Genomic DNA, 25,893 nt, shown 5'->3' on the forward strand with positions numbered 1-25,893 from the left:
CTGCTACACCTCATCACCCTGCCCGTCCCCGTCCCTGTCCCCAAACAGGGTCAAAAGCAACGCAGGGTCAGGGACTCAGATGCAATTCCATACTCTGTTTTAAATGATAAATGAGGACACGTAAGAATGATGATGATAAAAGGTTAAACAGAACCAAGTTCTGCCTCTCAAAGACAATGATGGTTGTGGCGGTGGCAATACGGCGTGAAGAAAGCAAGGGAGCTTGGCCAGACACTTAAGACACCAATGAGGAAGGAGAAGTGAAAATCGGTTGGTTACCTCTCTCTGAATCCGGGCAGGCATGAGGGAACAGAGCAGAAACAACAGTTAGCATTCACACGGCATCCAGGAAATGAAACAGTCCCGTTAACAGCAACGCTGAGCACGGACATCCCATCTTATTCCCCAACTTTGCTGCAATGAGTAGCCTTTCGGTGCTTATTTTAGCTGAGCTCTGTCACACAGAAGTGTGTATTTTGAGCCACGTTACGATGGAGCCAAGAGATGCCAGCTGAGTTTAGAGGCAACATATCAACCGGGGGAGGTAATCAAGCTTAAAATATCGCAGGCAAATACAGGAAACTGTTTGCAGTAAACACTGGCAAAGCCTGTATCTTCATTTTCCAGCTCCACCTGCTCCCACTAAAAAACGTACAGAAACGATGACACGGACACAGCCTTACCTGTTTTTACTAACTTCTGACATCCTATTATTGGAGCCGCAACATTAGCATCTCGGTACTTTCAATGACTATTATTAAGGGGGGAACCAAACAGGCAAACAACCCAAATCGCAGATATATGGACTCATGACAAAAGTTTGGGGGATTTTAATATCTGCATAGTAAAACATCTGGAACAATATAACATTCAGATTGTCAACCGTTATCTGGAGGAGGAGCTTATGGAGGATCTTACTTAATACATTTGTTTGAATATTATACAATAAGCGCGTGTGACTTCTGTACCAAAATTTGCAAACATCCACCTTGCTATTTCAGGGACACCACTGTGATAAGCGCACCCCAGCACAGGTGACAACACTCGAACATACACAACTACTACAGTGACACTCCCAACAAACCACCCTTTCTTGAGCTCTGGCTCTGTGTCACCCAAACAACAACCCAATGAAGTAAGTTTTACTGTTCTCACTGATAAAAAAGAAACCAAGTTCAGAGAGGTTGAAGAATTTCATGAAGGTCACACAGCCATTACACAGTGAGGTCAAGGTTTGACTGTAGGTCTGCAGGACTCTCTACTCCTAGTCTTCTTACAATGCACCCATGATGGGCACCCCATATTCCTTCACAGTCCGGCAGAATCACCTCATGGTTTGTCTACTGAATGACCCGGTCGGTTACACAGGTGTTGTGCACAGGTGTTCAAGACAGGGGCAAAGGATGTGGCTTTAGATGTAGAGGGGGACCTCCCTCCCTTTCTTTGGGCTGTGAACTATTGTAGGGGAAGAAGGTGGCTGACAATTCCCAAAGAGGTCCTTTAGGCTGAGTATGTAGACAGAGCTGTGTTCCAAGCCTGTTGGGAGCCATGTTCCCTTGGGTGCGTTCCTTGCCCTCTCTTTCTCCCGGGCCCCCTCTATGGGCCGGGCAGACTGTGTTATGTGGTGTGACCCTTCAAACCTGCTTCCTCGTCAGTGAAAAAGGGATAAGGACACCTAGCTCAGGGTAATTGTGAGAATTAAATTCAATGAGACGGTGTGTGGAAAGAGTACCCGGCACGTAACACCGTGTGGTGAACCACCTCGTTTCAGTTATCATCACTAAGTCAGCTGACAGTTTTGGGTTCAGCTGCGTCATGCTGGGCGGCACTGGAAGAGAAATGTCTCTGTTGGATGGGAGGTCACCGGGGGAAATACTGTGGCCCTCTCTTCAGATTTGCTGGGCACCGTTTACCGCAGGATGAGGGGAAGTCACCTGCTCACGCCCTTCTGTCAAAGTTAGTCTACGGATGCAATTTCAGATCACCACCAAAGGATCCAAAGACCTGGATCCTAGTCCCACGTTGAATGAACGCGAGGTAAGTCTCTTAACCCGAATCTTGGTTTCTCATTTTAGACGGTTTAGGAATTGCCGAGTGCTCAGATTTTTATCAGAAAAGAATCTGTTGAAACGCCTTGACTCTCACAACAAAAAAGAATGAGCTGGTAGCATTTCTTTGGCGAGCTTTCCATTTATACCAGATGCTTTTAATTTTTTACTCTTAATAAAAAGCCTATGCCTAGTGTATGGCAAAAACTTTGCCTGATAACCGTCAATCTAGAGACCTGAGACTATAGCCTGCTTCTTTGGAGTATAATTATTATTGAAGCCTTGGATATTTTAAATCAGATCCATTACTAGTGATCCACTTAAGGAAAGAGCCTCGATACATAGCCATAGTGTTTTTCCCTTGAAGGCAGAACTTGGAAAAATGGTACTGCAAACTTTTAACAAGGTTCTTTCTTTTGGGGTTAATAGACACTGCTTGATTTGCGTGTGGCAGTAAAAGCCAGCCATAAATAGGGACTTCAGAGCAATCTTTGAAATGCCTTTCAGAAAATGCACAAGAGTCAAAGTGGCAGCTCCTTCACTGATTGAACATCTTATAAATTTGCCGGGAAGAAAACATCAGCCCAAAGCTGGGCTCCTGCAGGAGGCCCACCCTTCCAAGAGCTCGCTCCCCTCTCACCGTAAATGCAGTGGGAAGAATTAAACTCCAGGATTAATTCCACACCAGCTGCATGCCCAAGGGCCGCCTGGTCAGTATGCTCTCGGCGACTATGTCTTGGGAAAATGAACGTGGGAGTAATTGGCAATTTTCATTAAAATAAGCCTGAAATAACAGAAGTACTTGGCATGTGCAGCTGGGCATCCAAATGAATAGGAAATTCCTCAAAATAAATAGCACGCCAGAATGACGATGTCTGTTCCAGCTTTTTGGAGGAGGACGCGGCCCCTCTTCCCCGGCACGGCCACCTACTTCATATGCGGCACTCGACCTTCCACGTCTCAGAAACCGACCAAGTAGAGCCAAGACTTGCCAATGTGCTTCTCACTCCAGTTTTGCACAACTCTGTTTCATGCTCCTTTTTGATGCCTGTCTTTCATCACTGGGGGGTCCTTTGAGTCTTTGGAGCACCAGCACAGACCAGCGCTCTCCACACGACAATGAAGCAAACACTACGAAACTTTATGTCATGAAAGCTCTCACACCCACTCCCGAAACTCACGGTCTATTTTCTCCCCTCGCTTCAAGGTTTTTTGTTTCTTATTCCTGACTTGTCTTAGTTGTTTGCCCTTGGTCAAGGCCCTTAGCCTCTTTGTTCTTCGGTTTATTCATCTGTAAAATGGGAGTAATAGTGGCACTAACCCCCTAAGAGTGCCACGGGGATTACACCTGTTAATCCATAGGGCTCACGGTGTGATGGCACACGACGTGGGCTCGATGTGTGTGCTGAGCCACTCGTGTGCCAAACAATTGTGAAACAAGGAGGTCTGCCGCAAGGAAGTTTCCTGAACTGTTTTGGATCCTGGAATCTTTTGGAATCTGATAAAAATAGCCTAGAGGGGCGCCTGGGTGGCACAGTGGTTAAGCGTCTGCTTTCGGCTCAGGGCGTGATCCCGGCGTTATGGGATCGAGCCCCACATCAGGCTCCTCCGCTATGAGCCTGCTTCTTCCTCTCCCACTCCCCCTGCTTGTGTTCCCTCTCTCGCTGGCTGTCTCTATCTCTGTCGAATAAATAAATAAAATCTTAAAAAAAAAAATAGCCTAGAAAGAAATATGCATGAACCCACAATTTTATGCACAACCTTAGCAGGATGGGGAAAGGTTCAATAATGCCTGGAACTCATTAACGGACCCCCTTCGGATCCATTTCCTGCAGGTAAAAGATCTCTGAACTGAATTCTGGATTTATGCAAATTTACCATCTGGTGTCTGGAGTTTCAGAGAATTCAGCTCAGGAAAACGTTCTGTCCTTCCCAGGACCAAACGGTGACAGAAGCACCTTTGAGGAGTGTACCTTATTTTGCAAGCTAGTTCCTTTCCCACCTCCTTGCTCTTGACCCCCAGCACCACATAGCCTGTTAACTTGCAGACGCAGGGAGTCAGAGTTCCAACAGGAGTAAGTGTGAAGATGAGGATCTAAAGTGGTATAAGGTTATTGAAATTCAAGGCACATTCTTCTAAACAAAGGACTTTCTCATGCCGCTGGAGAGAAGACACAATAGTTACCAGTCAGCTTACTAATGAGGGAAAAAGGGATATTTGAGAGCAACCAGGAAATGAGGTGGTTTGTTTTTTTTTTAAGTCCATGTTTGAAGAGAACAAGAATTAACAAGTGTCTGCTTTCATCTGGGCTGTATTACAGTAAAACAACAACAACAACAACACATCCGTCCTTCTCTGAATATCCGTGAAAAGAGAATACACATACAACTTACATTTAGGTCTCAAGTGAGAAATAAGTCATGCCACGCTACGGTTTCAAGGTATAAAGTTTAGGGCATAATCAAAGGACGAAATTATGTAAATTATATCTGAATTGTGAAACCATGGGCTGGCTTCCTTCCTGAAAATAGGGGTGGAAAAACAAAAAACTACTTGAGACCCAGAAGGCTCCTCTTTGACTTTGATACAGAAGAGGGAAGAAGACAGGTCTACACTGGAGAAGTGATTTCCATGCAAGAAGTACCCCTGGGACACAAAGTACCAGCAAGATATAGACAAGACTCCCAGGTAAAACCATGGTGAATCTGTGGGTGGATTCTCTTCAATGGGACACAAAGTACCAGCAAGATATAGACAAGACTCCCAGGTAAAACCATGGTGAATCTGTGGGTGGATTCTCTTCAATCCCACGCACCCAGCCATGTGGAGGGCCTCTTTCGGGAAAGGCACATTCTTAGATCTGTTTCTAAATTTTCAAGAGGATTTAGGATCATCGCTATATAGCCAATCCCCGTTTCTTTGAGCAGACAGGAGTGCTAGTGTAGCCAACACAAAGAGACAAGACATTTGATCATTTGAATTCTGGAAACTTCCATCCGGATACAAGTATTCCTGATATTCTGTAAACTTGGTAATACCTCAACAAAAATAGACTCAACACCAGCATGACTGACTAATAACAAAATCACCACAACGACCCTCCCGTTTTATTGAATCTGCTGCCCACCCAGGCTTGTTCTTGGCACACATTATGGCCAAGCCACACCACAACCCTGCAGGCGAGCATCACAACTCATTTTACAAACAAGGAATCCAAGATGGCAAGGAGTTTAAATTGCTCAACACCCCCACCAAGAGACAGTGGTGGACGTCCAGCAGGAACCAGCAGGTCCACTTGCCTGGTCTCTTCTCCGTCACTGTGTGGTTCTAGAGCACCTGGCACCTGACTGCGCCCACCTGTCTCCCAGTTAATGGGCTCTCCTCAGGACCCACCCCTCAACGAAAAGAGGTGGTCTCAGCTCTCTGCTCCTATCTCTATCCTATTGGATTTTTGGTTCCACCACCGCTGGACCAGGTGACAAAAAGTTATCTGTTCGGTCAAAACAACCTTCCCAGGCAAAGGCTGAGGGTTTCATCCTTTACACAGCAGCCAATTATCCTGTTGCTACCCTGTTTATGATCCCCTCCCAAACTCCCCACCTGTCTCTCTCTGACCTCACTTTCCACCTCACCCAAAGCCTGCTGGGCTCCAGCCACACTCCCATCCTTCTGTTCTCAAAACACATGTGCCTGTTTCTGCCTTGGAACTTCTGTGCTCAGTCTTCCCACTGCCTGGATCCCGTCTGCCCCCACATCTCCTAGGGAGGATTCCTCCTTTTTGTTATCACCTCCAGAAAACCCCTCTGGGCCACCCAGTCATTGCCAACCCCTGCAGCCAACTAAAACTAATCTGCTTTTCTATTGTTCTTCCTTCTACCTCACAAAAAAGGAGAAATCTGTGGGAGCAGGAACTTTTCCTGCTGTGTTGACTCACCACCCTCAGTATTCACTCACCACTGCCTGGCACATGGTGTCGCATAATCAATACATATTTTTGAATGAATGAAAGAATAACTAACTAGGGTAAACAAAGAACTCCCCCCTCCTTACTCCTGATCACATTGGTAAGAACCTAAGGCAGTGATGCTGGGAATAATAGGGAGTTGGCTGGATTTCGTTTTCTCCCGCTGTTGTTTACACAGATGGCACTTTAAAAATGACTTCAGCTCACATTCCTTTTTCATGTCATCTGAAACTATGTTAATAAAACATATTTCATGTGAATGGGCAGGAGGAGAGTTCTGAAAAGATTATCAATCTCTTGTGACTCTATCTGAAGTGAAGCAAATCTATACTTTGATCATCTCCAGCAGAAACAACAATAATGTTTCCAGAGCCCCTAACTAGATTCCTTCTTCAGAACATTTGTCTAAATGAAAAACGGCTCCTCTGCTCCTGAGGAAATCAATATATAAATTTCTATTGTATATTGATTTCTATCAAGACTTATCAACTCCCCGGATAATTTTCTTTATATCTGTACTCTAAAAGAAATAAACCTTTGCTTATCATTTAGGGAAAACACGCCGGACAACACATTTCCATATCCGCCGAGGCAGAGGAAGTATGAAGAACTGCATCGTGAAGCATCACAGAGCATTCCAGAGGGACCAGGCTGTCTTAACAGCAGTTAACTTTATAATACAATTTGAAAGAACACCCATCCTTCCTGTTCAGTAAGGTTACTTTTCTATGCAGCTAGTCTCTTTATTCCAGCCTTTTTCTTTTCCGATGAATATAAGAAATCTTTAAAAAACAAAAACCACAATCCCCTTACAGTAGCATTCTGTTTTTACTATCTGAATTTACCTTCCTCTTATTGTCCATATGTGTTCATATTTGACAAACAGAATAAAGATATCACCTTGAAGAAGCTTAAGGGTGGGCTTGGGGTGTTTGAATAATGGTTTGTCACAGAAGTACCCCAAACAGCCTGACCTTCTCCGGGAATCCGTTTTGGAGGCTGGTTTTCAGAAAACTGCATGGCTGGCCAAAAGTGACTGAACCTTCTTCCTTTCGAAGGACAAGGTCCCTCTTTCAGCTGTCGCTGTGGGTTCCACTCGGGTCCTTTAAATCAGGGGTGAAAAACCATGGCCCCAGGGCCCCAGGCCATCTGCCCCGTCTGTCTGTTTTTATAAAGTATCACTGAACATGGCCACGCCCATTCGTTTCCTACCATCTATGGCTGCTCTTGTGCTCGGAGGACAGAACTTGGAAAACAGTATCTGCAACAAAGATGACATGACCCCAGAGCCCCGCTATTTAATATCAGGCCTTTTCCAGAGAAAGTGCCAAAACCCTTAGACGACACCCTGATTCAGGGGTACAACATACAAGGCAGACAAACACTGAGATTCGCAGCAACTAAAGAACTGGTGACGCCCAGTGCAAGATGAAACTGGGGGTCTGTGTGAAGAAGGAAGAACTGCGAGATGGGAAGAGCAGAGCATTCAACCGGGTGCACACTAAACCGTACGGCAGCCTGAGCTGCTGGAATGATCCTTGCGACGGGTGACAGACTGCAAAGCCAGCTAGAAACGATTCCATCCAGACGAGGGAATAAGAGAGCTTCCAGTTTGTAGCTTCTTCAGAACCAAAAACACCTTTTGCTCAACTGAAATCTTGCACGTACGTCCGACATGAGAGTCAGAGTCAGTATGGAGCTCTGCCTCAACCATTTTATTTCAAAAAGGTCACACGCAGGCTATGAATGTTTTTCTTGGGTGGGGGGAGGGGGGGTAGGGGGCCGGAGACCACACTAGACTTCTTGCAAACAGCATTTTCATGTAACCTGACAAACAGATGCATGCTTCGACCTGACAGAATCAGGCCAAATCAGCCCCGATTGTCAACTGTGCTCTCTGCAGCTGCTTTTCCTCGATCATAATTATTTCAACTGTCATAATTTATTCATCCCCAGACAAGCTTCTATGTTCCAGGGTAACTAGTCCAGGCACCCAGGTCAGAAGGGCTGGCAGCCCCGTCACTTTTATCTCTCCTCGAGCCTAAAATTCTGACTACAGAAGGAGTATCTTCAGCAGCAGTATTTTTTTTTTTTTTTTTTGGGCAAAATGAAACCAGAGTTGGTTTCAAAACCAAAGTTAACTGGCAAAGACACTGTAAGCTTTCAAGTTCATACTTCTGAAGGTGGGAGGGTGCACACAAATCCCATCAGAAACCACAGACTTCATTTCCATACTTTACAGGCACAAGGAAAGGCCTTTTCTAGCTCACAGATTGCTCAGTGATTTTCCCACAAGGTTACCAAGGAATTTTACTCTGATTTGAGATACATACGGAACAAATTTTGTTTGTGACAATATATCAGTTGTTGGGACTCTAAAGAATGTCCCATGTGAAATAAATGACTTAAAATGCAATTATCAATGGTTTCTTATAAAAGGGGAACAAAGGTGGAGTAATTCTATATGGATTAAAGCTTAAACCTGTCTTCTTTCTTACGCTGATCCTTTATTTTTATGACAGAACAAAGACAATGCTCAAAGGTCTGCTACCAGTTGAGAAGGCGAGGCAGGGCAATGAAGGGTGCAAATGTCCTGGAAAGATGGCCATACGCACAGCACTCCACGGGACAGGTCCGCTCACCCACGATGGAGACTAAAACAAAATTAAGTCAAGGTCTTGCTACAACATAAACTGAAACTGAGCTGCTTCATTGTTTGATAACTTTGTCCTTAAACAGGCATTATTTCCTTTCATCTGTATTTCAAACAGAAATCAACAAGGAATCTAAACATCCAGGGGCGGTCCTAGACTACACCCCTTCTTGCATCTACCGTAGTCAGTTTTGCCCACTCCATCTCCACGACCCACTTCCCTTCCTCCCCTCTGCCACAGCTTTGATCTTTCCTGGACTGGGACTTGCTAGTGGGTCCCTTAGCTTCCACTCCTGACATCCACCCTCCTTCACAGCATTCACGGAGATCTTTTTTTATGAAATAAATTAGATCACGGCATTTCCCTGGTTACCACCCTTCAAAGGCTTCTCATGGCATTAAAAAGAAAACCCAAACCTTCAACCACAGCCAAAAAGCCCCACAGAATCTTGTCCCCACCTGCCTCGTCCACCCCAGTGCAGACCACTGGCCCCCTCGCTCCTGCCTCCAACCATGCCAGCCTCCTCTCCGATCCTAGAACGTGCTGTGTGCTCCTCTGCCTCAGAGCTTCCTACTTGCTCCCCACTGGCTTCTTCTCAGCCTTCTGGTTCAGCTCAAATATCACCTCCTTGGATGGACCGCCTCTTGGTGGCCCCTTTCCCCATTGAACTACTCTGTTGCATTCTCCACGCCACCGAGCATCTTCATGGCACTTCATGGCACCCTAGATCATCATGCTCCCTATGGTCCTTCTGGCTTCTGTCCTGCCTCTGTGCACCTTGTCTGTCTCATTCCATCATGTGCCTCACAGGACACCTGGCACGCAGATGTGGAACACCCGCTGAACAGCAAAAGAATCTATAGATCAAAATAAATGTCAAGTACTTGGGATGGCCACAGTTAAACCCTCCAAATAGAAAATGAAGTATTTTCATCTGTATTAATTCATCTGCCCATTCAACAAACTGAATTATGTATGGACAGCATCCTATGCCAGGTATTATATTAGGGCCAGAAGAACCCAAAGGTCTAAGGATTTCTCAAAAATGTTATAGTCTGTGAGTAAAATAGGCATTTAGAAAAGATTAAGTTACACTACTATTTAGTATGTTTTCATGTAACCCTAGGGATTTGTGGAAAAGTCTGGAAACCCAGATGAGTAAGAAGTTATATCATCAATACACTCTTAAAAAAAAAAAAGGCAAAACAAACCAAAAATACCACCCCATGAAAACTACAGAGAGAGTAAACAGGTGTTTTTCAACTGTGCTCCAGGTCTCTAAATCTAGGAGTCACCTCTTCACACTCGGGAGACTGTGGACAGATGGAAAGCTCTGCTCAGTCAGTGGTACAGAATGGAATTTATTTCCCTGGGGAGTTGTTCAAGATGAAAGCTGTTGAAGTGAGACCAGGAGACTGCGTGACTGATAGTTTTTGAAACAGACTGGAATGACCACATCCAAATAAACAACGTCCCTGTTCAAACACTTTTAGAACTCAACTTCTGGCCCTCCTTGCAGTCCCAGACTCCTCTGAGAGGTATCCATCATCAAGGGATGCAGGTGCAAAAAAACTGACACAATGGTCTGATTACTTCCTCCACCCTTGGAGAGGAGGTGACCTTGGCCCCACCTGTGTGCACCTACAGTCTTGGGCTCAGCGGGCCTCCAAGGCAGCAGTCAGCAGCAACACCCTCTTGCCTCACCTCAGTGTTATCCATTCGCTTTCGCAGGTGTGTTCCAGTTCAAAAGATCTGAAACGGGTCCTCTGACAGCATTATGTGAGCTCCAAGAAATTAAATGGGTACTTGTTGCATTTCCCATTTTAATCACTACTGCCAATGCCCAGCACGTAGCAGCTGTTCAATAAATACTTATTAAATAAATTATTCCCATTGCTCAAAAGCTAGGACTTGCTACAATGATGGAGGAACTCATTAACGCACCAAGTGTCAGAAAGGTGGGGTTCCTGACCCACCCAGCACAGAGCCCATGCCTTCACTCTCAGCCTCATTCCCTGCTGAGCCGAGAACCACAGGGCCTTCTTCGACCATAATGGCTGATGCTTTGTGGAAAGTCTTTCCCCCATTCATCTTTTTATTCACATTTCATTCTGGCCAACGCAGCCACCAAAAACTTTTACAAAATGATGGACAAAATAAGGATTTAAGGCTGTTTTCCTCACAATACGTTATGCTTCTAAGTCCCTGGGAGAGGCTTCAGGACACCAAAAAACTCCTTTCACAAACCAGCACCAACTGACAGGCAGTGGCAAAGATCTGAACTTTAGGAAGAACACTTGCAAACTGCTTTTGTGTCAGAGTAAGGCTGGAGGAGAAACTGAGCAATGATCTAAGGAAACCAAAATGAGAATATGAGGAAAGCAAACACAACCCACCATTCCGGATTCTAGTCCAAGCCAGGCTGCCGCTGCAGTTACAAAAAGAAAGAAAAAGACTAATGGGATTGCCTGCTCCTCCGCCTTCTCCTACCCAAGGCAGTAATGAAGATTCACAGCCACACATTAATTAGGGAATCAATAAACGTGCCTGGTTACAATACTGGTACAGGGAAACAGATAATGGAGAGAGAAGGCACAGATTCCCCGAGAAGCCAATTGAATGTTGTATGCAATATTTCCATCCTGTTTTTCTTTTTTAAAAGGTTTTATTTACTTATTTGACAGACAGAGAGAGACAGCAAGCATGACCAGGGGAGCAGCAGGCAGAGGGAGAAGCAGGCTCCCCGCTGAGCAAGGAGCCTAATGTGGGGCTCAATCCCAGGACCCTGGGATCATGATCTGAGTGGAAGGCAGACGCTTAACGACTGAGCCACCCAAGCACCCCTTTTTTCTTTTTTTTAAAAAAAACTCCCTTTTGATTGCCAAGAGCAAGGAGGTGATAGGTTGGCTGATTTTCTACATTTTGGGAATCTGAAACATTTTCTCACATGGAAGCCACACAGATATTCTAAATCCTATGGCTACAGTTATTTGTAAATGCACAGCCTCTCTACACCAAAGAACATTGCTTTTAATCCAAAAATTGGATTACCAAGATCCTGCAATTGTTTTTCACTCCTAATAGACAAGAAGACATAAATGTGGATTCACCAGAGGGCATGTGAGATGAATGCACTCATTTACTCAATTGTAACACTGGCCGCAAGAGAAATGCCCAGTGCAGAGCATCGGAACAGCCCACCACTGAGCAGCCTCCTGCTGCGCTGGTCAACTGGGATCAAAAGATTCCTGCATCCCACCCTACCCAACCCCACCCCTCCAATCCCTCCAACCATCACCCTTCTCTCCAGCGAGGCAGAAAGACTCCTCCTCAGCCCTTCCAGTCGCCCACGACCCGGCACTTCGCTAAGCGCCGACTCCGGGGAAAGGGAGGACGCAGCCTTTGTCCCGCGGGTCTCCCGGGCCCGCCTCGCTGTGCCCGCGAGCCGGCTCGGGCTCGGACCCCGCTCGTCCCCTCCGCACGCACCTGCAGACAAAGGCCCGCCGCCCCTCCCCACGTCTCTCACCTCCCGGGCCGCCCCGGCGCTGGGACGAGGACAGCGGTGACCACGCCAGCCCGCCCGCCGCGGCCGCTCGCTCGCACCAGCAGCCAAGCTTTCCTTCCGTCTCAAGTTGAAGCGAGAGGCGTCCGCGCCTCCCGGCGTCCGCGCGGGCCCGCGGGCGCTCTCAGCTCTCCGCCCGCCGCCGCCGCCGCCATTGGCTGTTGCGGCGGACCCGCCCCGCCCGCCCCGCCCCCCGCCAGGTGTGCCCCTCAGGTGCCCCCGCCAGGTGCTCCCAGCTGCCAGAGACCTGGCCCAAGGCGAGCAAAGAGCCGGGTAGAATCCCGTCATCCCCAACAAACCCCAAATTATAGGACGAACATCTCCCATTTGGGACTCTCAGGACTTGGAAAGTTCGTTCAAATCCTGTTGAACCGCTTTAGAAAGTTGACGACCTGGACTTGGTTTCTGGTTCCTAACAGACCCAGCCCGATCCATGCTGGAGGGTGCGGGGGTGGAGCAGGTGGCAGGGGCGGGAGGGGAGGGGCACTGCAACCCACAGCCAGAAAGCCTTTGCGATGTCAAGACAAAGCAGCAGCAAACTGTAGTTTGTTAAGGCAGCAAGTTTTGAACGGAGCTGAAAGGTATTTTTCGCAGATTCCCTGCCAATTTATACGAAACACTTAACAGCAAGTAGTTCACCCCTACACACCTTTCCAATCCTGGCTCTCTCAAAGCACCTTTTGTTTAGTGCTGACTTGGAGCTAAGATGACACTGGCGTCCCAACACTGTCTTCTCTAGGTGAGAAACACTCATACATAGAAGCAGGAAAGTGTCCAGTTGGCTAAGTGACAGCGTTTTAAATGAGTGCTGGCCAGTCACTGACTAAAATAGAAGGGGACATCAGTCATGTTTTCTGCTATCTTCAAAGTACCATACACAGTATTTACGAAATACACATAGAAATTCAAGGGAGTATGCAACTAGGAGGTCTTGTCTTTTTTTCTTTTTTTTTAAAAGATTTTATTTATTTGAGAGAGGGATACAGCGTGAGAGAGAGTGTGAGCATGAGCAGAGGGGAAGAGCAGAAGGAGAGGGAGAAGCAGACGCTCCACTGAGCAGGGAGCCTGACTCGGGGCTTGATCCCAGCACCCCGGGATCATGACCTGAGCCAAAGGCAGACGCTTAACTGACTGAGCCACCCAGGCGCCCCTTTGTCTGAGTTTAGTAAAACACACCACAGGTGTACTGGAAACTCTTTCAATGTTCATGTTTTAAAAGCAGATTAAACATCTACTCATTTGTTCAACATTTACTAAGCTCTTCTAAAGGCTGGGCTCTGTGCTGACAACTCTGTATTAGGCTTTTCTGGCTATCAGTTGTTTTTCAAGGGGGACATGTTTTAGCTTAGGGTATATCTGAATCTATACCTCCGCTATTCAGAAAAGCTGTTTACAGTTCACTGCTGGCAACCACCACTGTTCGGAACGCAACCTACGCTGGAAGTGGGGGGTGAATTTGGGGCTTGGGGTTCAGCAGTCCGAAGAGGCAAATCTGGAGATGTGAACTGATTTCACAGAATCCCACCTGTCACCCCTTCAGAGGGTGCCCTTCCTTCCTTACCCATAATTCTAGTGAGCCTGGCTGCCTACAGCAGGGTGGAAGCAACAAATCAGACAGAGCTGCCAGATGCCTAGAGGTGACAGCGCCATGTGACAGCTGGGCCTCTGCTGGCAGGGACGGCATGCTGGACAAGTCCTGCCAACTCTACCTTCCACTGTTCTCTCCAACTCCTCCCCCTCTCTCCAACTCCGCTGCCTCCACCCTACATCCCGCCACCGTCCTCTCTCATCAAGATGGCTGAAACAGTCTTCCAGCAGTCTCCCTCGTTCCATTTTCATTCCCGACTGGCGATTCTCACAGCGGCGACCCGTGTGTCACAAATCACCAACCTGAGCATCCACGCTCAGCCTTTAAAACCCTACAATGGCTTCTCACTGACTGGAGATGCAGTCCATAATCATTTCCAGGGTCTCTGAGGCCACCCAAGATCTGGTCCTTATTCTCTCTCTAATCAATGCGGCAATCATGGTCCCTCTTACTTCTCTCTGCACCAGCCTCATCTTCCAGTTTCTGGAACGTGCCCAGCTACTTCCCACCTCAGCCTTGGCACCATCTGTTTCCTTCTTCTGAAATGCTCTTCACTGCACTGCTCACCTGGCTGATCCCTTTCCTCCTTCGTATCTCCGTCCACTTCCTTGAGAAAAATCTTCCTACCTGCAGTTCCACGCCCCCCACACCCTCCATTCCCCAGGATCTGGGATTTTTTTTCTTTATAGTCCTCTTCTCCTTCATTTTATGTTGAGTTTTATACACTTGGTTTTGTTCCTGTAAAGAAGTCAACCTTGGCCAAAGAGAGGTCGGGCCTTTTCTGCTTGGCTTCTGGAGGTAATCTCCAAGACCATGGAATGTCATGCCCAACACTAGTGTTTTGTTTGCCTGCAGGTCTTGGGTCACACTAGATAGTCTAACGATGTGATTTAAGGTAGGGACTTCAGGTTATTTGGCATCAATTCCACCTCTGGAGGGGCTAGAGACTAAGGTCAACCACATGGGTCATCAACCATGCCTATGTGATGGAGCCCCAAGGCTCAGATGAGCCTCCCTGGTTGGCAATACTCTGTGCATATCGTCACACATCGATCCTGGAAAAGTTATGCTGTCCATGACTCCACAGGGAGAGGACAACCGAAGCTCCATGTCTGGAAATTTCCTGGACTGTGCCCTAGGTCCTGCTGTATCTTTTAGCTGTGATAAACCATAACTGTGAGTGTAATAGCTTGCAGTGGGTTCTGTCTTTCCAGTGAATTAGTGAACTGAAGACTGTGCTTGTGGACGATTCCCCACTGTATTTTCAGCATCAGCCACATTTCCTGACACACAGTTAGTGCTTGATACATATTTGAATAAGGATCAAATTTAATAAATTAATATTTTTTTTCTGTAGGTCCTTTTCAAATGAGCATGTAAAGAACATGCAGTGCCTTTACAATTTAAAGAATACATTTTCATTTTGCCAACTCCTACTTCTGAGTCCAGGCCCAGATCAAAAGTCACCTCTTCCGTGAAGCCTTTTCCTGCTCATCAGGGCTCGCCATTCTTTCTTGCTGTTGTGTTCTCTGGCCTATCACTCTGCTTTCCCAGCAGTCAGTGGCATTGAAACGTCTTTGTGAACGACCTATGCTAGATAAACTCTGAAGCCCCCGTGCAGGGCACAGTGCTTCCATAGAGCAAGTACGCAGAAGGCATTTGCAGAATGAAGGCAAATAAAAAAAAAAAAAGATTTGGTTCATAGAAAGAAAGGTTCAGGGGCGCCCGGGTGGCTCAGTCAGTTAAGCATCTGCCTTTGGCTCAGGTTGTGATCTCCAAGTCCCGGGATTAAGCCCCACGTCCCTGTGTCAGGCCCCCTACTCAGGCAGGGGAACCTGCCTCTCCTTCCCCTTCTGCCCCTGCCCCCTACTCATGTTCTCTCTCTCTCTCTCTCTCAAAATAAATAAATAAAATCTTAAGAGAAATAGATACGTTCAGCCATCTATGAAATTCTGGTACATATTACAGTTGATTCCCTGAAAAATAAGGTACCTGTTACTGCAGTAACTGTTATAATGGTGTACGATTCCATTACTTTCTTTTTAAAAATAAAAATGTTCCTCAAAATTATTATCCGCTTTAAACCTGACATGCTTTAAATAAAAGTGTGGAAGCAGATCGCCAAACTTTTAAAAGTCATCTGATTCCCTAATTAGAATGAAAGATTATAGTTTATTTACATAATACATTAAGAAAATAAAATAAAAACCACAACCACTAATCTTTCTCTCCTCCACACAAACCTAATTGAAAATTCAACCAGCACACTCATAACCTATGATGTCCCCAAGTAGCATAGAAAAATCAATTTTATTTCCTTCAGACCTGCATTTAAACTGGATAATAACTGCTATAATGTGCAACAGCCATAATCCAATTTCAATTTGTTTGATTAGATGAGTATAAACATTAAACAAGAAAGTCACAGGACTGTCATAACAATGTTCACACTGTTAACTCATTATAGAACAAAAGCATTTTCATTTGCTCCTAGAAAACATGCTGCTAGAAAATATATAAATATGAATTCAAACAATCCTTGAATACCATCCACAAAGATCTGTGCATCGTCTCACCCAAAGATAAAAGCAGCTTTGAACTTGGAGGCCACTGGAAACTATCCCTGAATTTAGGATGAGGAAAACTCCAAATGATTCCTTAAATATTGGAAGTTGTATTTAAACATTCCTTTGTATCACCTTGCATAATCACTAAGGATATCAAGGCAGCACCCAGGTCAGTGGTTCTCAAATTATAATGTGCATAATAATCATTAAAATGAAGATGTCAGGGCTCAGTCCAAAAGTATGACTTGGTAGGTCCGGGGCGAACGCCCCCCAACTCTTTTCATATATGCACCTGAAGGATTTGGAGGCAGGTGGCCAGTGGACTGTACACTGAGAAATGTTTCCAGACAAGGGACTGGACCTGTGTGGATGAAGGCAGTCAAATGACACAGATAAAGTCAACGGCCAGTGCAATATTGTGGCTGCTTCTGTGTCCCTGACTAGACTCTGAGCTCCTGGAAACTCAACCATGCCTTAGTTGGTTTTGGTATCTTCAGTGCCCAGCTCAGCAGGGAGCACTTACTAAATTAATCCCATTGTAGTAAAGTGGCATGCCCCCACACTCACACCTACCTGGATGTAGGATCACCAAGGATGCAATTCTGGGGGTCACACATGATCCCAACAAGGTTATCAATAGAGCAGGTGGGATGTTTGGGCAGGCCCCTGACCTAGATCAGTGCCTTTCAAACTGCAGTGTGCAAATGCATCCTCTGGGGATTTGTTCAAATGCCACGTCTGATTCAGTAGGTTTGGGGTGGGACCTGCATTTCTAAAAAGCTCCCAGGTGATGTGGATGCTCTAGCCCAGAGACTTCACTTCGCACTGCAAGAACCCCGATGTCAATTAGCCCCCAAATGGCCACAAAGGCAAATAAACAGCAAAAAGGAATGCAAACTCAGACCTACAATGAACTCGAACAACAAAAGCCAGGGAGTTGTGCACGGAGAGTAATACTTCCCGACTTATTATAAAGGACTGTGTACCACGGATGGCTGCTCTTAGAGCACGCTGCAACATGACTTTATAAAAGAAAACCCCCATCGTCCCACAGAACATCAGATATAGCAGAAGCTTCACTTGCACTCACAGAAAGGATGGGACCTTTATTCTAAAACCCCTCCAGGTTTGGGGCGCCTGGGTGACTCAGTCAGTTAAGCCTCTGCCTTCAGCTGAGGTCATGATCCCAAGGTCCTGGGATCAAGCCCCGCATCGGGCTTCCTGCTCAGCAGGGAGTCTGCTTCTCCCTCTCCTTCTGCCGCTCTACCAGCTCGTGCTCCTCTAATAAATAAATAAAATCTTCTAAAAGATAAATAAAAAATAAAACCCCTCCAGGTTTGACTATAGTATGCTCTAATGAAAATTTTGAAAAGAAAAAAAATCCTCCTGTCTGATGGCCCGAAGACTTCACATTCTGCCCCATAAATTGCAAGGGTGATTTATAACAGATGTGTACAACAGAAAGTTTTTGTAAGTGGAAATCATTTCCAAACCCTAGTCAGGGAGCAGAGCTCATTTCCTGCATGCAAGATTCAGCAGACACAACCTCCCACTAGACCGAAGACAGTGGGCATTTCCCTGGCATTCACTGTACTATGAAGAAATCAGACTTATCCCTTTTCCCCCCACCTCACCCACTAGTTTTCCTGTTCCCAACTGCTAGGTGGTGGGAGGTGAGCATACACCGTTACTATGATTCAGAATCCTATCAGAACCAGTTCAGCACTCAGGTCTTAAAACGCATCTGTTCAACCATCTCCCTATGCAACCCCCTGGCAGGTAGAATTGCAGGGAGGTGCAGGGAGCCTGAAAGTGTGAGGATAAAGATAGCCAGGGTGTCTCCATGTCCACTCAGGAATGAAATCGGAGGGCCATGCAACATGCCTACTGTCTGGCAATTTCGATGATTAAAATTACCAAAAAAATCACGTTTGTGTTTCTGCATTAGAAACTCAAGCTTAAACTGATAATAAATCCAGGGCTGAGAAAGTGGGCGCAGGGATCAGAGGGTAGGGACTGGTAGAGTGAGGCAAAAAGAAGTTCCTGAAATCAACTGCACTTTCCCTGGAGTTGTCCCTATCGTTTTGCCTTTTTGCAAATACCATACATGGAATCACACATAGCTTTAGAATCTTGCTGCTTTCACTTAGCACAAATGTTGAGTGTATCAGTGGTTCAATCCTTTTTATTGCTGAGAATTTCCTTGCAGGGACGTACTACACAGTGTGTTTATCCGTCTACCAGTGATGGATACTTGTGTTGTTGCCAGTTTGGGGCAATTATGAATAAAGCAGTAAGAAAAACAACCCAATATTTTAAACGGGCAAAAATTTCAGCAGCTACATCGCCAAAGAAGACACATGGTTTTCATTAAGCACGTGAACGATGCTGACTATCATTATTCATTAAGGAGATGCAGATTCAAAGTATGTGGGTTACCAGATCACACATTTTAGAATGCTGAATAACAGCAACAAAGCCCCACAAAACCCTGGCCGCACCAAGTACTGCTGAGGACGCCGGACAACTGGAACTCTTACACTGTTGCTGGGGATGCAAAACGGCGGTTACTTCAAAGAGTGGTCTGGCAGTTTCTTACAAAGCTAAACGTACTGTTCCCATACAACTCAGCAGCCCCCCTCCTAGGTATTTGCCCAAAAGAAGTGGAACCTCATGTTCACACAAAAACCTACATGTGAATGCTTATAGATTTTATTCATGGCTTATGATTAACTTCCTCTTTAAAAAAAAAAGATTTATTTATTTGAGAGAGAGAAAAAAAGAGAGAGAGAGTACGAGCAGGGTGCGGACAGAGGCAGGGGGAGAAGCAGACTCCTGCTGAGTGGGGAGCCTGATGTGGGACTTGATTCCAGGACCCTGGGATCATGACTCGAGCCAAAGGCAGACGCTTAACTGACTGAGCCACCCGGGTGTCCCTTAAGTTCCCTTTTAAGATGAACAGACAACTGTCTTTTGATGGGTTTCCTAAAACTCTGATGGTTTAATTCAGTTTTCCAATGTTCACAGACCTGAGCATACCAGTGATCTTCAAGAAATAACTAAAGAGAACCACTTAATTTCTTGTGGTCACAAAACTCTGCTCGTAGGAGCTCGCTGTTGAGGCTGAATCCCAGAGAAGAGTTTAAACAGGAGTCTACCCTGTTATCACCACTTCCAGGGCCAGGAAGCATGTTTTGATCCGTAACCTTACTTAACCTTGAATTCCTCCTTCTCCACACTTTGCCTCCCCTGTTCCACTTAGGTGCCCTCATCTGCCAAAGAGAGGTCAGCGATGTCAGGGAACTACGGAAAGTTAAAACGGATGAAATTTGCCAGCATTCTGATCCTTTGGTGTTGAGTTTAAATAAAAACATTGTCCATACATGCTCATATCTGTCTTATCTTCGTGCTCAGCCGGAGTCCCTAATGGTGAAAGAGAATGGCATTTCAGAGGAATTTTATACATTATCTAGCATAGCTCTGCTTGTTTTCATAAATAAGACCTTACTGGAACACGACCATAGCCCTTCATTTAGATCTTGTCTGGGCCTGCTTTTGCCTAACAGTGGCAGAGTTGAGTAGTCAAGACAGACAGAATGATCCGCAAAAGCTAAAATATTTACAGGAAAATTTTGTGGATCTTTGATCTACCAGAATGGCCCTTTGGTCATGCAATTAATATGAACTATTCGTGTCCTGTTTGTGTAGACTGATATAACTACTAATTACTAACATTTGTGCAGCACTTTATATCTTCATGTACGAACAGTTCTGTATCTTCAGATAGGAACAAATGTCTGTTCATATCCATCATTTCATTATCCTACGAGCTGTATTAAGTTGGCAAATTATTACCATTTCCTTTTCACAAACAAAACAGGCTCAGAGAGAATGAGCGAATTTATTTATAAGAGGTGAAACCAGAACTCAAGCCCATCTCATTCTCCAAATCTTCTGCTCTTTTTTAACAAATTAAACAAATAAACAGAAAAGAAATTAAGCATAGAGCACATACAGCAAGCTGGTCCTTTAGTGGGCCAGCTAAGATCAACCTGGATTTTCATCTGCCTAAATGCCCCACTGAGCTCACTCAATGAAATTCGTGCCACACAAAGTTCACATGTGAGGCTCATGTCCTCTGAGATGATGCCCCTTTTATTTTTATTTCCGGCACTTATAGATTGCTTCACCTGCCAAACAAAACAAAACAAAACAAAACAAAACAAAAAAACCTTCTCTTTCTTACAAACTATAGTCTTTTCCTATATATGAGTTAATTATACTAATTAATTATCAGACAGCTGATTCAGGTTTCATGGAAGTTAAAGCTCAGCTAACTTCTGGGAAAAGAATACAAAAATACTTTCCTTTTGCAAATTTTACAAAAACCATGTGAACTCATTGTGAAACCCCCTCCCAGGGCCTTGAAAGGAGCCCTAAATGTTAAGCTTCATTATCCTAATAGTAAACCCTCCTCTGTGCATTATCTGTCCCCCTGGAAGAACAGGAACTCCTATGTTCCAGATAGAGCCCCTTCCTCTTGACTGAACAGACTGGTTATTTAAATCTGCCATCCCCATTGCTTCCTCTGAAAGCTGCAAGACTGAAATCATCCAAGCCTAATCTCAGCCTAGCGCGGTGGTTTTGAAAGTGTGGGCCACAGATAAAATCAGCCTCACATGGGAACTTGTTAGAAATGCAAGTTCTCAGGCCCTCCCCCAGACAATCCGAATCAGAAACTTTGAGGATGGGACTCGGCGGTGGGTGCTTTCTCCAGACCTACAGCTGATTGTGACATGGCTCAAGTTCGAGCATCGCTGGTCCTCTAGATTGTGGATTCTACTCTCTCCACTCATGCGGAAAACAATTTTGAGGAAAAGAGGGGAAACGACATCACTTAAGCAAGTTCTTTAATTTTTCTTTAGGAACACAAGAATCCAATGGCCAATTTCAACAGTAAGCATCCCATTTTTAGAATTTTAGGAAAGTATGACATGTGAGACATGTCAGGATTCACCAGAAGGAGACAAGCAAATGCTCACAGCTCAAAGTCTACTTCGATGATTCCTGAGTGCACTGATGACAAATTAAATGAACTCATGACTTATTAATTGAGTGGAAAATGTATATTTAAACACTCCTGATATAGTTAGACTGAATCAGTAATTCCAAACTCTGAATCATCTTGGAAGTTGAAGGCACTTCTCACAAAGAACTTCAACTATTACTTCAAGTAAAATTCCTTATTTTCAAAGGTTGGGGGCTGGACCAAATCGATCCTGTTAACCATCAAAGGGCCATCTTCTTATTTTAAGCCACCAAGGACCTCTTATTTTAAAATGTATTTCTCACAGAAATATTAAACTACTTTGACCTGTACCCACACTGCTTTTCCTGTCAAAGGCATACTTAACCACTAATCACAACTTCTGATCAGCATTAGCTAATCAATGTTGCCCCTCTAAGTTGATATATTTTAATTCCCACCAGAAGCAAAGACCCTTAATGTTTTGGCTGTCCTGGGCAGCTTTATATAATACAGATGCATAATTTTCCCTGTGGCTTCTCCTCATCTATAAAAGGCATATAAAACCCACCTCTAAAGCTGCTGTAAGGATTAAAATAAAACAAACAAAATCAGATATAATGTATTTAGCCTCTTATTTGGCATCCAAATATGGACACAGCTATGCCCAGGATTAAGCTGTCTGAGATCCTGAACTGAGCTCTACAATGCACACTTGTTAGCTGATGCATCCTGGCCCGCCTTTCTGGGAAATACCACACCACGCAAACCCAGGTGAATGGCAGGTTCCTGCTTGACACCTTGCGTGAAATGAACCTGGCTGGGGAATCGAGACTAGAGTGGGCGCCTGGTCTGTGCTGGGTGAGAGTCTCTTCCTTCAGGAATTTGGAATTGAGAGTCTACACTCTTAGACTGGCTAGAAAAGAAATGGTCATTTTTTTTTTATCATATGAAGCAGAGAAAAGAATGAAGCCAAGAGGAGAGTAAAAAATAGAAGTGCATCCTGACATTACCACAGACTCTGGGCTCCAAAAGACAACCATATCGTCCTTTGCTTAAGATCACTCGAATTGTTTCTGTTCTGGTTAATTCACTTTGCCTCCGCGTCTCAGTTTCCTCAGACTTTCCTCTTAAGTGTACGAGGCAGCAACAGCAGCCCCAACAACCACAACACTCATAGTGGCGGTAAGTGTGCACCTAGTCTTTACCAGTCAGGGCGCAAGCAGGAAAACAAAAACCGCTCTGAATGGTCGAAACGGGCAATCTAATAGAATTGGTGACACGCGTCATGGAGGAGTTGAAAAGCAAAGGGGAGGCGGGCACTCAGACATGAGCAACAGCAGGACACAACTTACCACATCCCAGCTGAAGGGCCCAGGGGTCAAGGCTACCCAGAGGAGCCACTGTCATGGTGGCTGTGCAGAGGTGGCTGGGGCGATGAGGAGACAGCCAGGAGGCCCAGTGAGGGGAGAGGAACCTGGGCAGGCTCTTCCTTCCTTCAGCGCCTCCCAGTGGCCAAACCCAGGCACAGCCTGCATGGGGACTAGTGCACTCACTGCGTATGTGCTAGACACTGTCCTTAACTCTTAGGAGTGACCCATTTACTCCCAGGAGGCAGGCAATGTTATCCAACGAGGACACTGAGCTACAGAGAAGCTGATGTCACTTGGCCAAGACCACAGACATAGTAAGCGGCAGGGCTGGGATTCAAATCTCGAACATCCGTGTGATTTCTTCCAGAGGTGGGGCAAACAAAAACAAAAGGCCACATTGTTGCAAGTGCTGTATGTCTGCTGTTAGAAGATGCCAACGCTTTAAACACTTAATGTTCCAACACTGCATCTATGCTGTTTCTCCGCAAACAAATGTACGGGGTGTTCTTGGTGGTTCTGAACACTGTAGACCGCTCTGTGCCGGGAGCCGCGACAAACTCAGCCCTCCTGATTCACAATCCGTCCTAAAAACAAGTTCTCCCTTTGCAAACATGGTCAGTTTTCCAGGCAAACAATTCTCTCTTTTGTCCTTCAATAGGTATTTATCAATAAACTACTAAATTTCAGATATGATGGTAGGTATTGAGAGTATCCAATATTTGACACCCCCCCCCCCAGTTTTTACTTTTCCTGTATAAAAGTTACTGGCTGGTTTTTCTTCTTTTCTCTCTCTCCCTCTCTTTTTTTTTTTTTTTTTTTTTTTTTGAGAGAGAACGGGGTGGAGAGAGAGACAGAGAAAGACAGGGGGTGAGGGGGAGAAGGGCAGAGAGAGAATCTTAAGCAAATTCCATGCTCAGTGCAGAGCCCAACACGGGACCCGGGCTTGATCTCACGACCCTGAGATCAAGACCTGAGCCGAAATCAACAGTCCGTCTGCTTAACCTACTGAGCCACCCAGGCAAGCCTCTAATCTTTTTTTAATTTGAGTACGGTTAACACACCATGTAACATTAGTTTCAGGTGTACAACACAGTGATTCAACAAGTTAATACATTATGCTCTGCTCACCCCAAGTGTAGCTACCATCTGTCCCCCACACAACACTATTATAACACCATTGACTATACTCCCCGTGCTGTACCTGTTACCCCCATGACTTATTCATTCCACAATTGAAAGCCTGCATCTCCTAATCCCCTTCAACCCTCCCCCCTTCCTCTGGCAACTATCAGTTTGTTCTCTGTATTTATAGGTCTGATTATGCCTAAAAGTTATTGTTTACAAGGGAGGGGTGCCTGGGTGGCTCAGTCGGTTAAGTGTCTGCCTTCGACTCAGGTCATGATCCCAGGGTCCTGGGATTGAGCCCTGCGTTGGGCTCCCTGCCTGCTTCTCCCTCTGCCCCTCCTCCTTCTCAGGTGCTTTCTCCCCCCTTCTCTCTCTCTCTCAAACAAACAAACAAATAAATAAATAAAATATTTTTAAAAAAGTTATTGTTATATGAGGACTTGGGACAATCTGGGTAAGGCCTAGATGAAGTACATTCCTATCATGAATTACTGATCCAACAGTTAGGCTGCGTCAGCCTACGCCCTCCTGCTCCATGTCCATGGCAGGTGTGACCAACAGATAGCAGCCTCCTCAGTCAGCCGGTTTGGGTCTCCTGGCTCTTCTCACTCCAGCAGTTCAGGTCCCTAATGTCATTAGGTCAAAGATGGCCAATAAGCCCTACTTACTATTCTAGCATTAGGATAAACATTTCCCAAAAATATGGCATGTCTGAAGGACTGCTTTCTAAACAAAACAGGCCAGAATTTTAGATTCTGAAGGCAAATGAGGAATGTATACAAAACCATAAAGGCTTCCAAGAAAAAAAAATGGCTTTGACATTTTTTGGTTTATACCATGCTGTTAGTTTCCTTGCAAATTATATAGGTTTCGTGCCGTAAAGGTTTACTGTCTGTGGTATTACTAAAATACTTAGTAAATACTAAAACTTACTGGAATTTATGTGCATTGGCCTATCAGGTTCTACATACTACTTCAGAAATGGAAAAATAGGAGGTCACTCCACTATGCACATGTATCTCTCAAAATGAACAAAGTACGAATGAATATGCACCACACTACCTTCGAGTTTAAATGGTAGAGAGAAAAAACATTCCAGTGTCTAGAAACGTAGACACCAAATCATGTTATACATCATTTTGGAGGAAGACATAGTTGTCTGGCAATAAACTGCTCACCCATGAAATGAAATAACCCTTCTCGGAAAGGATGATTAATTATTTAATAAACATTGTGTGTTTTTGACTTCCCCGTGAAAAATAAATGGGAGGAGGTGCCCTAGGAATCTCAATGGGCAGCATCATCTGCCTCCAGCCCACCAAGCCCCACACTGTAGGTGCAGAGGATGGGGTTCTCTGCCAGGGGCCCATGGCCCTCTCATGTGTTATCTCACGCCATGCTGCATGGAGGTTGTAAAGCCCCATCCTTACCCAGGAGGTCACCAAGTCTCCATGTGAGTAACTAGCCCAGAGTCACATTCCCAAGAAGAGGCAGATCCGGGAATCTGCTGGGGTGTGCTGAACACTAAAGGTCCTTCCAAGATATCATGTAGATATGATATCATATAATCTGGACGACCCAGAGGGGGGAAGAGCTGAAGGAGGAGGATGGAGGCACACAGCAGGGGAGAAAAGAGCTGGGGCCACAGAGGGGGTTCCCACCATCTTGACTGTGGTAGGTTAAAAAATGGTCCCCAAAGTATCAGGTCCCCATCCCTGGAACTTGTAGATATTACCTGATAAGGAAAAAGGATCTTTGCAGATATGATGAAGTTGAAGATTTTGAGATGGGGGCATTATCCTGGATTATCTGGGTGGGTTCTAAATCCAGCCACAAATGTCCCCATAAGGGAGGGGCAGAGAGATCACACACGCAGAAGAGAAGGCTATGTGAAGAGGACGCAGGGACTGGAGTGATGGCCACAGGCAGAGAATGCCACAGCAGCCAGAAGTTGGGAGAGGCAAGGAACGGATTCTTTCCAGGGC

The 25,893-nt window shown here is 45.4% G+C and overlaps 1 protein-coding gene across 25 annotated transcripts in view; it reads right to left on the minus strand.

The window, feature by feature from the left end:
• The window catches only part of APBB2 (amyloid beta precursor protein binding family B member 2), a 357,775-nt gene that overhangs the window by 23,536 nt on the left and 308,346 nt on the right, over nucleotides 1-25,893 (minus strand). Inside the window, exon 1 of one of the 25 annotated variants that reach the window (XM_044387692.3) lies at nucleotides 280-12,145. The exons of 23 other annotated variants lie outside the window; for them this stretch is intronic. In XM_044387692.3, the coding sequence (XP_044243627.3) occupies nucleotides 280-303 (24 nt within the window). In that variant the 5' untranslated portion in view covers nucleotides 304-12,145. Of the gene's footprint in view, nucleotides 1-279; nucleotides 12,146-25,893 lie in introns of those variants that run through there. One more of the 25 variants, XM_057309772.1, reaches the window with a different exon arrangement.

This window comes from Ursus arctos, unplaced genomic scaffold (genome assembly GCF_023065955.2).
Source record: "Ursus arctos isolate Adak ecotype North America unplaced genomic scaffold, UrsArc2.0 scaffold_9, whole genome shotgun sequence".
NCBI classification, from domain to species: Eukaryota; Metazoa; Chordata; class Mammalia; order Carnivora; family Ursidae; genus Ursus; species Ursus arctos.